General features: G+C 44.4%; 1 protein-coding gene across 11 annotated transcripts in view; it reads left to right on the forward strand.

Moving 5' to 3' along the window:
• Positions 1-15,779, forward strand: part of LOC121280891 — a 270,129-nt gene that overhangs the window by 107,669 nt on the left and 146,681 nt on the right. For 10 of the 11 annotated variants that reach the window (XR_005943756.1, XR_005943750.1, XR_005943755.1 and 7 more), the window contains one exon: positions 8,889-11,172. Coding sequence is in view for 2 of the 11 variants with exons in the window: in XM_041193244.1 (XP_041049178.1) it covers positions 8,889-11,172 (2,284 nt within the window). In the remaining 9 variants the exon portion in view is untranslated. The remainder of the gene's footprint in view (positions 1-8,888; positions 11,173-15,779) is intronic. The other variant, XR_005943757.1, reaches the window with a different exon arrangement.

Genomic DNA, 15,779 nt, shown 5'->3' on the forward strand with positions numbered 1-15,779 from the left:
TCTGATTTGGTGAAATCACAATACAAATCAATCATTGCAAAGTACCAGAGAGCCTAAGGGGTATTAATGGAATTTATGAACCTGTTTCTTTGTGTAAAGCCAACTTACAAAGCCACTTTTTAACTGGAATTGTTACGGTGGGAATTATTCCTAGGTCACCTATTGAAGGGGAAGATATTATTCTGGGTAATGATTTGGCTACAGAGACAGTAATGTGGAGACGACTATATTGCAGCAGGCGGTTGATCATACTGACCTTAAGCAGCTCCTGAAAATTACTGTGGCCAAAAATGAAGCACTTATTATCGATAACAAGCAATTGATTATGTAGAAAATTGATTAATGTAGAAAACCAAATTCCATGTGTAAAAGAGGATGTTACTATTGAAAAATGAGAATTGGTGAGAACAATTGAGAATCAGTCACAAAGTAGAATACTTGACTGAGGACTTGAAACGTCTAGACCACAAACTTGTAGAAGCAAATTTAACAAAGGTCAATCTTCTGTTAAAACTTAATGAACTTCAAGCACCGGTCGTCTCGACGAATTATCATGGAAAATGCCTTGAACAGGAAAAGGAATTTTTGGTAAATCAGGATAATTGGTTGAATGCAGAATTAAAAGCCAAAACTAATGAGCTATTAAAGCTTTGTCGGGAAAAGAGTTTTGAGATTTTCGAACTTCAGTGCAATCTGGAGAAAATGAAAGAGGAGGAGTGTGGCTTGGAGTGTCACAGTTTCAAAGTTGTTTTTGTGAGTAAAAATTCCTTGTTGAATTGTGGTCCTGTTGAGCAGAGAACTGATCCAAGTAACATTATTGATGTATCAACTTCAGTAATGGACAATATGAAAGCAACTGAAGTGCCTGCAAAATTGGAAATTAAGAATTGTCAAAAAAAGGACTAAATGTGCATAATAACCCTTCAAGATCAATGACTAGAGACACTGATTTACAAATAAGATAAAAGCAAAATACTGTGGACCCTAGAAACCTGAAACAAAAATAAAAATAGCTGGAAAAATTCAGCAGGCCTGACAGCATCTGCGGAGAGCAATAGAGTTAACGTTTCAAGTCTGTATGACTCTTCATCAGAATTGAGGAAATATAGAAATGACATGAAATATAAGCTGGTTGAGGGGGTTGGGACAGGTAGAGCTGGATAAAGGGGCAGTTATAGGTGGAGGCAAAGAAGAGATTGCCAAAGATGTCATAGACAAGAGAACAAAGGGGTGTTGATGGTGGTGATATTAGCGAAGGAATGTGCCTATGGTGACATTAAGGGTAGAAAGCAGGATGAGCAAGTGACAGATGGCCCTTGTAGGGGTGGGGGGAAGGGATCGAAATAGGCTAAAAGGTGGAGATGAAACAATAGATGGAAATACATTTAAAAAATAATGGAAATATATGGGAAAAGAAAAATATATTTAAAAAAGTTAAATTATTGGAAAAAGGGGGATCGGAAAGAGGGTGGGGATGGAGGAGAGAGTTCATGATCTGCATTTGTTGAACACAATGTTAAGTCCGGCAGGCTGTAAAGTGCTTAGTCGGAAGATGAGGTACTGTTGCATTGAGCTTCACTGGAACATTGCAGCAGGCTAAGGACGGGCATGTGGGCATGAGAGCAGGGTGGTGTGTTGAAATGGCAAGTGACAGGGAGGCCTGGGTCATGCGGACAGACCGAAGGTGTTCAGCAAAGCAGTCACCCAGTGTGCATTTGGTCTCTCCAATGTAGAGGAGACTGCATTGGGAGCAGTGAATGCAGTAGACTAAATTGAGGGAAGTGCAAGTGAAGTGCTGCTTCACTTGAAAGGAGTGCTTGGGCCCTTGGACGGGTGAGGAGGGGGGAAACAAAGGGGCAGGTGTTGCACCTTCTGCGGTTGCATGGGAAGATGTTGTGGGAGGGGGTTGAGGTGTAGGGGGGTGATGGAGGAGTGGACCAGGGTGTCCCGGAGGGAACGATCCCTGCGGAATGCGCCGGGGTGGGGGGGGTTGCGGTGAAGGGAGGATGTGTTCGGTGGTGGCATCGTGCTGGAGTTGGCAGAAATGGCGAAGGATGATCCTTTGAATGCGGTGGCTGATGGGGTGATAAGTGAGGACAAGGGGGACCCTATCATGGTTCTGGGAGGGAGAGGAAGGTGTGAGGGCGGATGCGCAGGAGATGGGCCAGACACGTCTGAGGGCCCTGTCAACCACCGTGGATGGGAAATCTTGGTTAAGGAAGAAGGAAGACATGTCAGAGGAGCTGTTTTGGAAAGTAGCATCATCAGAACAGATACAATGGAGGCGAAGGAACTGAGAGAATGGGATGGAGTCCTTACAGGAAGCGGGGTGTGAGGAGCTGTAGTCGAGGTAGCTGTGGGAGTCGGTAGGCTTGTAATGAATATTGATGGACAGTCTATCACCATAAATTGAGAAAGAGAGATCAAGGAAGGGAAGGGAAGTGTCAGTGATGGACCATGTGAAATTGATGGAGGGGTGGAAATTGGAAGCAAAATTAATAAATTTTTCCAGGTCCAGATTAGAGTATGAAGCAGCACCGAAGCAGTCATCAATGTACTGGAGAAAGAATTGTGGGAGGGGGCCTGAGTAGGACTGCAACAAGGAGTGTTCCACATATCCCATGAAGAGACAGGCATAACTGGAGCCCATGCGGGTACCCATAGCCACACCTTTTATTTGGAGGAAGGGGAAATTGTTCAGTGTGAGAACAAGTTCAGCCAGACGGAGGAGAGTAGTGGTGAATGGGAATTGTTCGGGCCTCTGTTTGAGGAAGAAGCGGAGAGCCCTCAGACCATGTCGGTGGGGGATGGAGATGTAGAGGGATTGGACGTCCATGGTGAAGAGGAGGCGGTTGGGGCCAAGGAACTGGAAATTGTTGATATGATGTAGGGCGTCAGAGAAATGGTGGATTTGGTGGGAATGGACTGAACAAGGGGCGAGAGACATGCCCACATTTTCATCCTTGGCCTGCTGCAATGTTCCAGTGAAGCTCAATGCAAACTGGAGGAACAGCACCTCATCTTCCAACTAAGCACTTTACAGACTGCCAGACTTAGCATTGAGTTCAACAACTTAAGATCATGAACTCTCTCCTCCATTCCCACCCCCTTTTCGATCTCCCTTTTTCAAATAATTTATAATTTTTTAAAATATATTTTTCTTTTCCCACCTATTTCCGTTACTTTTAAATGTATTTCCATCTATTGTTTCATCTCCACCTTTTAGCCTATTTCAATCCCTTCCCCCCTCCCCACCCCCACTAGGGCCATCTGTCACTTGCTCATCCTGCTTTCTACCCTTAATGTCACCATTAGTACATTCCTTAGCTAATATCATCACCATCAACAACCCCTTTGTCCTTTTGTCTATGACACCTTTGGCAATCTCTTCTTTGCTTCCACCTACCACTGGCCCTCTATCCAGCTCTATCTGTAGCCCCCCCCACCCCCCCAACCAGCTTATATTTCATGTCATTTCTATATTTCCTCAATTCTGATGAAGAGTCACAAGGTCTCGAAACGTTAACTGTATTCCTCTCCGCAGATGCTGTCAGATCTGCTGAGTTTTTCCAGCTATTTTTATTTTTGTTACTGATTTACAAATGCTTGTCTGTGCTACTACACAAAATGCAGTAGTTGGAATCCAGGCAAGTGGACAGTTTGCGAAAAGACCATTCAAAACCTGCTGAGGAAGTGGACTGATATAGTTGTAAATTATGCAAAAGAGTTGAAGGGTTGGAACGAACTATGCAACCCCAAAGAGATAAAATAATTGATGCTGCTCAAAGATAAGTGGAAACAACCTGTTTGAAATGGGATTGGGCGAAACAACAAGATTACAAAAAGTTCAAAGATCATACCCAAGCAGAAATACAAAACACTTTTGTGTGAACATAAAAAGCATCTCAGCAACATCCTTGAAACGGCGAAAAGCAGTTTTGACCAGAGGAGAAGTGAGATGCTAATGCACAAACTTTACTAAATTGAAATGAGAGTTTACCACATTTGAGTTCGGAAAATGAGCTAAAAGATGGAGTTACTCCTACAATTAACAAAAAGGATGATTTAGCTGTGGACTTAAATAAATCATTCTTTGCTGAGTTAAAGACTGGGAATAAGGGAAAATAGAAACATAAGAGTTGAGTTATGGTAATACTATGGTGTACAAATTCTGCTAATCTGATTACATTTATTAACTTTGTTTTGCTTAAATCTCTAATTGTACAATATGACATGCATAGTTGTGAAACGAGATAGATAAGAGACCATGGTGTTAGGGGTAGTATACTAACATAGAGGATTGGCTAACTAATAGAGACAGAGTTGGGATAAGGGGGTCATTTTCGGGATGGCAACCTGTAACTAAAGGAGTGCCGCAGGGACTAGTGCTGGGGCCTCAATTACTTACAATATATATTAATGACTTAGTTGAAGGAAGTGAAAGTACTATCGTCAGGTTTGCAGATGACACAAAAATAGGTGGGAAGTCAAGTGGTGAGGATGACACAAGGAGTCTGCAGAGGGATATAGACAGGTTAAGTGAGTGGGCAAAAACTTGGAAGATGGAATATAATGTGGGAAAATGTGAGGTTATGCACTGGCAGGAAGAATAGAGGAGCTGAATATTATTTAAATGGAGAAACACTGCAGAAGGCTGCAGCACAGGGATTTGGGAGTCCTTGTGCATGAATCACAAAAAGCTAACATACAAGTTCAACAGGTAATAGGGAAGGCAAATGGAATATTGGCCTTTATTTCAAAGGGAATGGAGTATAAAAATAGGTTAGTCTTGCTAAAATGATACAAGGCACTAGTTAGATCATATCTAGAATGCTGTGAACAATTTTGGTTCCTTTAAGGAAAGATATACTGGCATTGGAGGCAGTCCAGAGAAAGTTCATTAGGTTGATCCTGGGTATGGAGGGGTTTTCTTATGAGGAGATTTTGAGTAGGTTGAGCCTGTACTCATTGGAGTTTAGAAGAATGAGAGACGACCTTATTGAAACATACAAGATTCTTAGGGGGCTTGACAGGGTAGATGCTGAGAGGTTGTTTCCCCTTGCGGGAGAGTCTAGGACCAGAGGGCATAATCTCAGAGTAAGGCGGCGCCCATTTAAAACAGAGATGAGGAGGAATTTCTTGTCAGAGTAATCAATCTGTGGAATTCTTTACCACAGACGGCTGTAGAGGCTGGGTCGTTAAGTATACTCAAGACTGAGATAGGCAGATTTTCAATCAGTAAGGGTATCAAGGGCTATGGAGAAAAGGCAGGAAAGTGGAGTTGAGGATTATCAGATCAGCCATGATCTCATTGAATGTTGGAGCAGACTGGATGGGCTGAATGGCCACCTTCTGCTCCTATGCCTTATGGTCTTATGGAGATGAGAAGTTTATTTATATGATATGTAATAAGCTATTTTGTTCAATGTTTATGATAAGTTTGTGTGGCGAATGTAAGGCAATTGTAAAGAAACCTTCACGGTTGTGAAGCTTTCTTTCAAGGGGGAAGTGTGAGGAACTAGATATAGTTTAAGTAAGTTGTATTTGTGGGTGTTATGCATAAGCTATAGCTTTAAATTTTAGCTTTAAGTTTAAGTTATATGTTTTATTTGTGGTTTATAAGGGTGAAACCTGGGTCTAATTTCATTTTAAAGAATGTTGCCTGCAAGTCTGTAGGTTTGTTCCTATACCTGCATTTTCTTGATGTTTTATGCCTCTTGAATTAGAAAAAAAACTATGCTGTTGCCTAGCAACAGGGGGCCCACAGACACAGAGAAACAGAAAGCATTGAGTTCAGTTAGTGATTATGCTCTTACAGTGAAGAAAGCAGTTTTTTAGTTCAGTTGGAAACGGGAGCTAGTAGAACCTGGACAGGACAGAGCTGCGGGAAGCAGATTGCCTAAAAGAACAGAAAGGGGGTATCGAGAAAACCTTCTTATCAAAGGAAAAGAACAGGAATCTGGATAAGGCCCTGTTGAGTGGAGTTAAGAGTGAGGAGCAGAGGAAGACTCCAAGTTTAAAGAGAGAAAGCTGCAGGATACAGACTTGAAGCAAAATAGGCCTGCAAGAACCCAGAAGATCCAAGGAGACAGCCGAAGGTCTGTAACTCTTTACTACGGCCCTGTGAAGCAGCGGTGTTCTGTTGGCACGTTTGAGTATCTGAGAGAGAGTGTGTGGAAGGCGAAGCTTGAATGCATGTGGTGATCCAGGGGAAATCGAACCCTGGAGGTGGACCTTTGTGGAAGGTGCCCGAAAGAAAGCGTTGTTTGGGCGGAGATTCCAAGGTGGGTTCTTCGAGAGTGGGGATTGGAAACCCTCATGTGAAAGACGGTGTTCGGTGAGACCCGTTGGTTTACAGTGTGATTAGCATCTGTGGGGAGTTGAGAGACCCAGAGCATCTGTTTGGGATAGTACCTGTCACTTGGTTTCGGAGTGTGGTGTGCCTGACCACAGGTCACCTGTTGGTTTACATGGACCGTGTGGTTCGGTGAACTTGAAAGTATAAGATCACTTTTGTAACTTGTGTTATCCTTCCGAATCTGAATATATCTATAAAGGTATAGTTGTGGGTGAAGGAGTATCGTAATATTGTTTATCTTTTCTTGTTTAATAAATTTTATTCATTTGTCAACAGTTCATTAGCTGACTCCTGTGACTCTATTCAGTAGCTGCCCCCCATATTTCCAAACAAAACATAAAAATTAGGCTCTATCAAGCCAGGTTCCAACCTGGGATCTGAGTTGGCCAGCAGCAACAACAGCTGGAATCATAACAAGAGGGAGTTCCATCGGGAATGATTATGGTGACAAAACAACTGGCCATCAGTGACGGAACAGATGGAACTGAGGAATAAGAAAAAGCTTAATGTTAAAAAGCACGATCTTGTCTTTATATTGTACCTTTCATGTTCTCGGGATGTCTGATATGCAGAAAAATGTGACTGCCAGTTGTGCCAACACTCAATGCGATAAATGACAATCAATCTGTTTTGACGGTGTTGCTTGAGAATTGTATTTTGCCAAAACACCAGTAGCACTCTGTATCTTCACTGAAGGAACTGAATAGGAAATCCACAACAAGGTCTTGCACAGGCTGGGAAATCATGACTATTTTGGGAATGTTTTAAAGAGATGGTGATTGTTTTTTCTTGAAACAAAAACAAAAATAGCTGGAAAAACTCAGCAGGTCTGACAGCATCTGTGGAGAGGAAGACAGATTAACGTTTTGAGTTCGTATGACTCTTCATCAGAACTAAAGAAAAATAGAAATAAGATGAAATATAAGCTGTTTGAGGGAGGTGGGACAGGTGGAGCTGGATAGAGGGTCACTGAGGAAGGAAATATGCCTGTGAAAGCGAGTTTTAGTAAACACCTTGTCAAACACCAGGAGAGAAATGGGAAGCAATTAATTATTTTTCCTTGTTTGGGTAATGGTCCCTTTACTTCTGTACAAAAATTCTAACTAGTTACTAGTCACCGTCTATTAGTTATTAGTACACCCTCTATTAGTTAGTTAGAATAGACTTGTTTCTACCTTTTGACTCCATGTCATTTGTCTCAGGATATAAATGAAAATATTTTTCATCAACTATATTCTTCAGAGCCCTTGAACATGCTGCCACCTCCCAAATCTGTGCTCATCTTTCCCAGAATTCCATGTTTAAACTTCCCCAAATCCAGTTTTTGTCCTTGCCACAGTGCTGAAACTGATCTTATCAAAGTCACAAATTATATCTGATGTGACTGACTGTGGTAAATCTCTCCTCATCATTCTGTCTGTTCGCAGCCTTTGACATGGTTGACCCCCACCATTCTCCTGCAATACCTCTCTATCATCGTCCAGCTGGGTGGGACTCTTATCAGCTGGTTCCATGCTTATTTATGCAGTTGTAGTGAGAGAATCATGAGGAATGGCTTCTCATCACACATCCGCACCATTACCCCAAGGATCTATCCTTTCTCCACCTCTGCCACCACACGCGAACCCCCCCCCCCCCCCCCCCCCCCCCCCACTCCTATTTCTTATCTAGATGTTGTCTCTTGGCAAAGTAATTTGAAAAGACAGTGTTAGGTACCAGATGCATGCTGAGGACACCCAACTCTACCTTCCACCATCTCCCTCGATCCCTTCACTGTCTCTAAATTGTCAGGCTGCTTCTTTGACTTCAGTGCTGAATGATCAGAAATTTCCCCCAAGTAAATTTTGGGAAGTCCAAAGCCAATGTCTTTGGTTCCCACCATGAACTCTATTACCTAACCACACCACTCCATCCCTCACCTGGCAACTGTCTAAGGCTGAACCAGAATCATCACAATCATGGTGTCACATTTGATCCCAATGTGAGCTTCCAGCCGTAGATCTCTGTCGCAACTAAAATCACCTACATCCAGCTCCATAACATTGCTAAACACAGCCCTTGCCTCAGCTTATCTGCTGCTGAAACCCTCATTCAAGCCTTTGTTGCATCTAGACTTGACTATCCAACACTTCTCTGGCCAGACTCTCATCTTTCACCCTTCATAAACCTGAACTCATCCAAAACTGTGTGGAGTAAAATCCAGGTTGAACAGTCTCGGTAGGAGAGCATTAACACATTTTACAGGAATGTGGAGAGAAAGAGAAGGCTAGAGATGAGATAGTTAGAAATAAGTGAGTGTTAATTTTGGGTTCCTTAATGAGGAGTTATAAGTATGAAAAGGAGATGGTTGAATACAATCTTGGTTGCAGAGCTGATCAGCACAATGTTGATGTTATATGTAGAGCAAAAACAGTAAAGTCATGTTTGCTAGTCACAATAAAATCTATACTTTGTTTACATGTTGTAAGCAATTTTATATCTCTTTAATGCTTTCGACACAGTAACCATTTCTTTGCATTTTATTTCATAGGGCACAACAGACTGTTTAGATAAAGCAACAGAATCGCAAGAGTTTAGAAGCTGCAGTACTGAATCAAAGAGACGGCGGCGGCGCAAAAAGAATTTTAATCACCCGCAGATAGCCCTTGCACAAGATATGTCCCCATCTATGACTACAGTGGACTCTGTCGTATCAAGATCTATAATATGCCAAGCCATGCCCATGCCTTTAACAGTCCAAGGTCTTTCCTCTCCTGTGGCACAACTAGCTCTCTCTACATCTGCAGTAAAACCAGCTATTTCCACACCTACAGTGAAACAGAGTTTGTTTGCTCCTATGGTGGAGAAAACCCAGGCCATATTTGCAATGGAGAGATCCCAGTTCCCGCCTGCAGTGGAGAAATCCCAGTCCAGGCCTGCAATGGAGAAATCCGAGTCCATGGCTTCAGTGCAGATATCCCAGTGCAGGTCTGCCGTGGAGAAGCCCCAGTGCAGGTCTGCCGTGGAGAAGCCCCAGTGCAGGTCTGCCGTGGAGAAGCCCCCGTGCAGGTCTGCCGTGGAGAAGCCCCCGTGCAGGTCTGCAGGGGAGAGGTCCCAGTGCAGGTCTGCAGTGGAGAGGTCCCAGTGCAGGTCTGCAGTGGAGAGGTCCCAGTGCAGGTCTGCAGTGGAGAGGTCCCAGTGCAGGTCTGCAGTGGAGAGGTCCCAGTGCAGGTCTGCAGTGGAGAGGTCCCAGTGCAGGTCTGCAGTGGAGAGGTCCCAGTCCAGGTCTGCAGTGGAGAGGTCCCAGTCCAGGTCTGCAGTGGAGAGGTCCCAGTCCAGGTCTGCAGTGGAGAGGTCCCAGTCCAGGTCTGCAGTGGAGAGGTCCCAGTCCAGGTCTGCAGTGGAGAGGTCCCAGTCCAGGTCTGCAGTGGAGAGGTCCCAGTCCAGGTCTGCGATGGAGAACGCTCTGTCCGTGCCCCCGGTGGAGAACGCTCTGTCCGTGCCCCCCGTGGAGAACGCTCTGTCCGTGCCCCCGGTGGAGAACGCTCTGTCCGTGCCCCCGGTGGAGAACGCTCTGTCCGTGCCCCCGGTGGAGAACGCTCTGTCCGTGCCCCCGGTGGAGAACGCTCTGTCCGTGCCCCCGGTGGAGAACGCTCTGTCCGTGCCCCCGGTGGAGAACGCTCTGTCCGTGCCCCCGGTGGAGAACGCTCTGTCCGTGCCCCCGGTGGAGAACGCTCTGTCCGTGCCCCCGGTGGAGAACGCTCTGTCCGTGCCCCCGGTGGAGAACGCTCTGTCCGTGCCCCCGGTGGAGAACGCTCTGTCCGTGCCCCCGGTGGAGAACGCTCTGTCCGTGCCCCCGGTGGAGAACGCTCTGTCCGTGCCCCCGGTGGAGAACGCTCTGTCCGTGCCCCCGGTGGAGAACGCTCTGTCCGTGCCCCCGGTGGAGAACGCTCTGTCCGTGCCCCCGGTGGAGAACGCTCTGTCCGTGCCCCCGGTGGAGAACGCTCTGTCCGTGCCCCCGGTGGAGAACGCTCTGTCCGTGCCCCCGGTGGAGAACGCTCTGTCCGTGCCCCCGGTGGAGAACGCTCTGTCCGTGCCCCCGGTGGAGAACGCTCTGTCCGTGCCCCCGGTGGAGAACGCTCTGTCCGTGCCCCCGGTGGAGAACGCTCTGTCCGTGCCCCCGGTGGAGAACGCTCTCTCCGTGCCCCCGGTGGAGAACGCTCTCTCCGTGCCCGCGGTGGAGAACGCTCTCTCCGTGCCCGCGGTGGAGAAAGCTCAGTCCGTGCTTGCAATGGAGAAATGTCAGTTTGCGTCTCCAACAGAAAATTCCCATTCAGCGCCTGCAATGCAAAATTCCCAGGCCATCCCATCAACAGAAAATTCTCAGCCCACGATTGCAATGGAGAAATTCCAAAACATGCCAACAGGTGAACAGTCTCAGTCCATACCAGGAGGGAAACAATCCCAGTACATTTATGTGACAGAGCAGTGCCAGTCCATGTCTGCAGCAGAACAGTCCCACTCTGTGACTGCAGAAAGTCAGTCTCAGTTCTTAACTGCAAAGGAACGGTTCCAGCTCTCGCCTGCAACAGAGACCCTGTCTACTCCAGCAATAGAATTTAACCAGCCAATGCCAGCAGTAGAAGTCCCTCTGCCTGTAGCCATACAAAGTTCAACACAACAAGCAGGATCACAGCAGTTTAAAACAGACAGCATTGTTAAGAAGAGATGGCAACATAGGAACTATCTGAATACTCAACAGATTTATCGTACTCCACAACTGGCACTTGGGGATAAAGCAGAGACAATGCTTACACAACTGTCCACTTCACCCGGTAGGAACATTTTTCACTGTATTCTGTGCAAGTTCTAGAGTGAAATTAATTCAAACCATTCTAAAAATCATAAATCTGGAAGATATAAACAGTCTATAGATTTATTTGTAAATCTATAAATTTACCCTTTCTCTGGCTTGAAAAAAACACTTTCCCCATAGCTGTCAGTATGTCCTCATTGGTATTGTTACTGTGCATTTCTCAAATTTTAGAGTCACCAGTTAAAATTAGATTATATTCCTCTGCTTTCAAGGTTGTGTGCATAATTAAAACAAAATAATAAAAACAGAAAGTTGCCTTCCCAAATTGCATGCCCAGCTACATTTTGTGCCCCTTGAACTCTCATTTAATTTTGCAAAGCACCAACAACAGAAATTTCCTTTACCGTAGAGACTTTTTCTAAGTGCATTACGGATCAGTTTTTTTGCATTTCCAAACCTAATAGCCAACAGGAAAAGTAATGATGTTGCCCCAGGGGCAATTTCCAGGTTGAATTTCAGCACAGGATGGAGCCCATTAAGTTGTGTAAGGAAATTCATACATGTAGCTGCAGATTCAAACATACCATGTGTATCATCTATGTAATGGAAATATGCAGAGTGTAGGAGGTCATTTCATCGAAGATGCGTTTCTCATGGAAACCCATGAAGATGTTAGTGAGATGCTTGAGGGGATCCCATGGCAACATGTGGGCATACATGGTGGTGTTTCAACTGCATGAGTTGCTGAATTCATAAGTTCAATGAATACAGATTCAGATAATGGCAGGGCATCTGGACCGCCATTATATAATGACGTGGTGCAAATGTCAATGGCTTCCTTGAGTGGTACTTTAGTGAATGGGCTAACAATGTCAAACAAGCACGTGGACACGGCATTGCTACCAATATGCAAGTCCTGTATGGCCTTTGCAAAAGTGAAGGAATCTTTCACTATGTATGTGGGAACTTGCTCCGAACTGGTTGTAGCAACTCACTGAAGCATTTGGCCATTTCATGTTTTGCAGAACCAGTCATAAATAAGGTAGGGCATAAAGGGGCATCATTTGTGTGTCTTGGCAGCCCATATATACATGGACACAGAGCTGGGAGGATGGATCCTATCATACACACCACTAAGCAGCTCACTACTCTTACGCAAGTCCAACAAGCGTTTTTGTAGCTTGCTTTTGAGCAAGTCTGTGTGGTCATACCTTAAGTCCAAACAATACGAAGTTGGACCCGCCATTAAGAACGGCGTGCATTTTGTCAATATAATCACGCATGTTAAGGATGACTATTCCAGTCCCTTTTGTCGGGCTTACAGATATGTGTGGCTGGGTTTGCTTTGAGGCTTTGCAACACTACCAGACATTAGTGCTGCATGTGGAAATCAGCCAAGTTGTTGGATATCCTGCAATATGCGTGTGCTAGATCAGCTAGGTGAGCATTCAGGGACCCACTCTCTTCATTGGACCCTAGTTTGTAGTGGGATAGCTGGGAACCGAGGAGTTCGAACTCAGCAAATACCTCTGGCTGCTTGATTTGGGATGAAGGCACACCAAAATTGAAGACATGCATGAGAACAAACTCCTCACTTTCGAGAGTACATGAGCAATGTTTGATGTCATCGTTTATTGTGCTGACAAACCGCTTACACTTAAGTGAGTTTGCTGTGCGGGCATTTTTCAAATTTTATTGTTTATGGTGCAATCATCTATTGAGGCAATACAGTGACACAAATGGATCAAATCAAAAAATGAAAGAAATTTGCATACCTCAGACCAAGCAGTGAAAGGCACAGTGTAAATATGTAATTCTACTACCAATCTGTTCAGTCTCATCCTGCATAAATGCTCACTCAAAACACGGGTCTGTTTCTCACTCTAGCATTATCAATACACCTGGAAGTGAACACCAGCACAACCTTGAGTCTAATACGCTGTCAAAGAAATTCAGTAGATAGCTTACCTGTATTTAAGTTATCTGAGAGTCAAACTATGTTGTTGATATCCCAAAATTGGCTTTGTTTTACCTCTGTCTCAGACATACAAATTGTTGCTTGATAGTACGGAACTTGAGCATTGCTGAAAAAAAGAAAGATGCTATCAAAGCTTTTTGTCTTGTAATCATCAGGACAGGTTTGCAAGAATACCAAATCTCAAAGGGAACAACAGTTTATACTGCATGAGAAGAGGGGGCTGATTGGTTGGCAGGTGGACTTTGGTAGAGGCAGTGTGCCATGAAGAATGCAATAGGGAGCAGTTAATTACTAAGCTTTTGTGTAAATTCAAACAGGCAAGTTGACTGATTGTCAAGGCACTGCCAGGGCGAATGAACCAGGAAAATGCTGTTCCCAAGCTGTTGTTTAGTTGAAAAAAATGCAGTGCATGGGCATGTTCTTGTTCGCAGAGGACAGGGCCTTGTGTATGAATATATGTAGCTTCTAGTATGCGTAAGTGGGCCACACTGCGAGCCCGACTGATAATCTTAAATTGGCTGTCAGTGTAATTCTGAGCACAATCAGCATTGTTTAGTAAGAGTCATTCAATTGCAGAATCACGTCTAATGTTGGACTATGTTCTGAGTTTTGCAAGCATGGGCTGATTGATTACAATCAGCACTTGCCTGTTGTGAGCACCCAAAGGGACATGCTTTTTGATAAGACCTACCAGTCTTCTGGATGTATGGCCTACATACCTGGCATCACACCATGTTGCATTGGGATCACCTGTAGGCCCAGCTGTCGCCGGCATCTTTGTTGGTTTCCACAAGAAACGTGCCTTCGATAGAATGACCCCTAACCTCCTACCCCTTGCGTATTGCCGAAACATAGATGATACGTTTGCTATGTTTGAATCTGTGACTGCATGTAAGAATTTCCTCGCACAACTTAATGGGCTCCGTCCTGCGCTCAAATTTACTTTTTCAAATGGAGCAGTCAAATGAGTTCCTTCTCCTCTATGTGCTAGTTGAGAAATCTTCCAATGGGTTCTCTGCTAATGTCTACCGCAGCCTACCTTCCCTGGTTAATATACGCTTTGGGTTTCCTACAGTTCTATGCACTATAAGATTGGGCTTAATAGCAATCTCATAAATAGGGCCTAAGCCATTTGCTTACTGTGCAAGCTTGGTGCTGAATTAGGGAACATCAAAGCTGTGGAATGATGTGTACCCCGATCAGATCATTGCTCGCTATTTATTGCGCAAAGTTATGAACGAGCCTAAGGTTACCACTTTCAGTCCTGAGAAGTGCCTACCTCAGATTACCCTGGGAGGTTAAGGATCTCAAAAATTTGAGCAGCAGGTGAATCTAGCCATTTCATGCTGCTACTATGTAGTGGCAACACAAATAGTATTCTTCACTAACAAGAAGACTTTCTGCCTACCACAGAAATTAGCAATGTGGTACATGAGTTTCAGTGCAGTTGTGATGTCCTATGTAAGCCATACATCCCAATACCTGGAGGATTGTATCAAACAGCATGTCGCTTCAGTTGTTTGCAACAGGCAAAGTACTGACCGTACTCAACCAGCCCATGCTTTCAAACTCAGAACATAGTGCTCAACATTAGATGTGAACGACTATTGCTAAAAAACCTGATTGTGCTAAGAATTACACTGACAACCAATTTAAGATGATCAGCCGGGCTCTCGGTGTGACTGTGAGCCCGGCTGATCATACTAGAAGCTACTTATATTCACGCACAGGGCCCTGTCCTTTGCAAACAGAAAGAACATGTCCAAGCATTGTGCCTTTTTGCACTAACAAAAGCTTAGGGGACAGCCATTCGCCTTGACAGTTCCATTGACGAAATCGGAGTCGACCTCCCTGGTTTGAATCTAAACAAAAACTTGGCAGTTAACTGCTCCATAGTGCATTCTCCATGGCAACGCCTCTACCAATCAGATTCCACTTGCCAACCAACCAGTACCCTCTACTCATGCAGTGTAAATTGTTGTTCCTTTTGAGATTTGGTATTCTTGTAAATCTGCCCTGATGAGTGCAAGATGAAAAGCTTCCCCAGCATGTCTGTTTGTTCAGCAATACCACAGACGAGATGACCCAAATGACTTGTTCCTGTGCTGAATACCTAGATTGTGAGCGCCCCCAGCGTTTCTAACTGATGGTATGGCTGTTGACGACCAATTTAGAAAGCAGGGATTTCAGCATTTGGAGGTTATAATATTGTTGGCTTCCAGAAATTTTCTAATTTGAATTAGAATTGGAAATTGAAACATTTTGTAGACTAATGCTGCAATCACAACTAGCTGTTTGGCTTCCACCTCTATTCTACCTTTAGATCCTGCAATAGCACCAAGCATTATGAAAATCCATATTGGTGCTGGTTTCGTTTGCTCTCCTGACTTAGCGAAGATGCCTGAAACCTTTTGCATTCTTTGAAGAATCATTTCTGTGGGATGCAAAATGTGAATATTAGGGATTGCAATTGGAAAAACCTGTTATGGATAAACTTTTCTTCTAGTTGTTCAGTTCATCTTAGTCATCATATGTGAGGTATATTTTTGCAAGAAAGATAAACTTAAAGGTACTTGATCTATATTTATAGATAGGTATTTGACATACAATCTCTGCTAATGTCAAAGCTATGATCTTGCAAAGTCAGG

The sequence above is a fragment of the Carcharodon carcharias genome, chromosome 8, assembly GCF_017639515.1.
Source record: "Carcharodon carcharias isolate sCarCar2 chromosome 8, sCarCar2.pri, whole genome shotgun sequence".
In the NCBI taxonomy this organism is placed as follows: Eukaryota; Metazoa; Chordata; class Chondrichthyes; order Lamniformes; family Lamnidae; genus Carcharodon; species Carcharodon carcharias.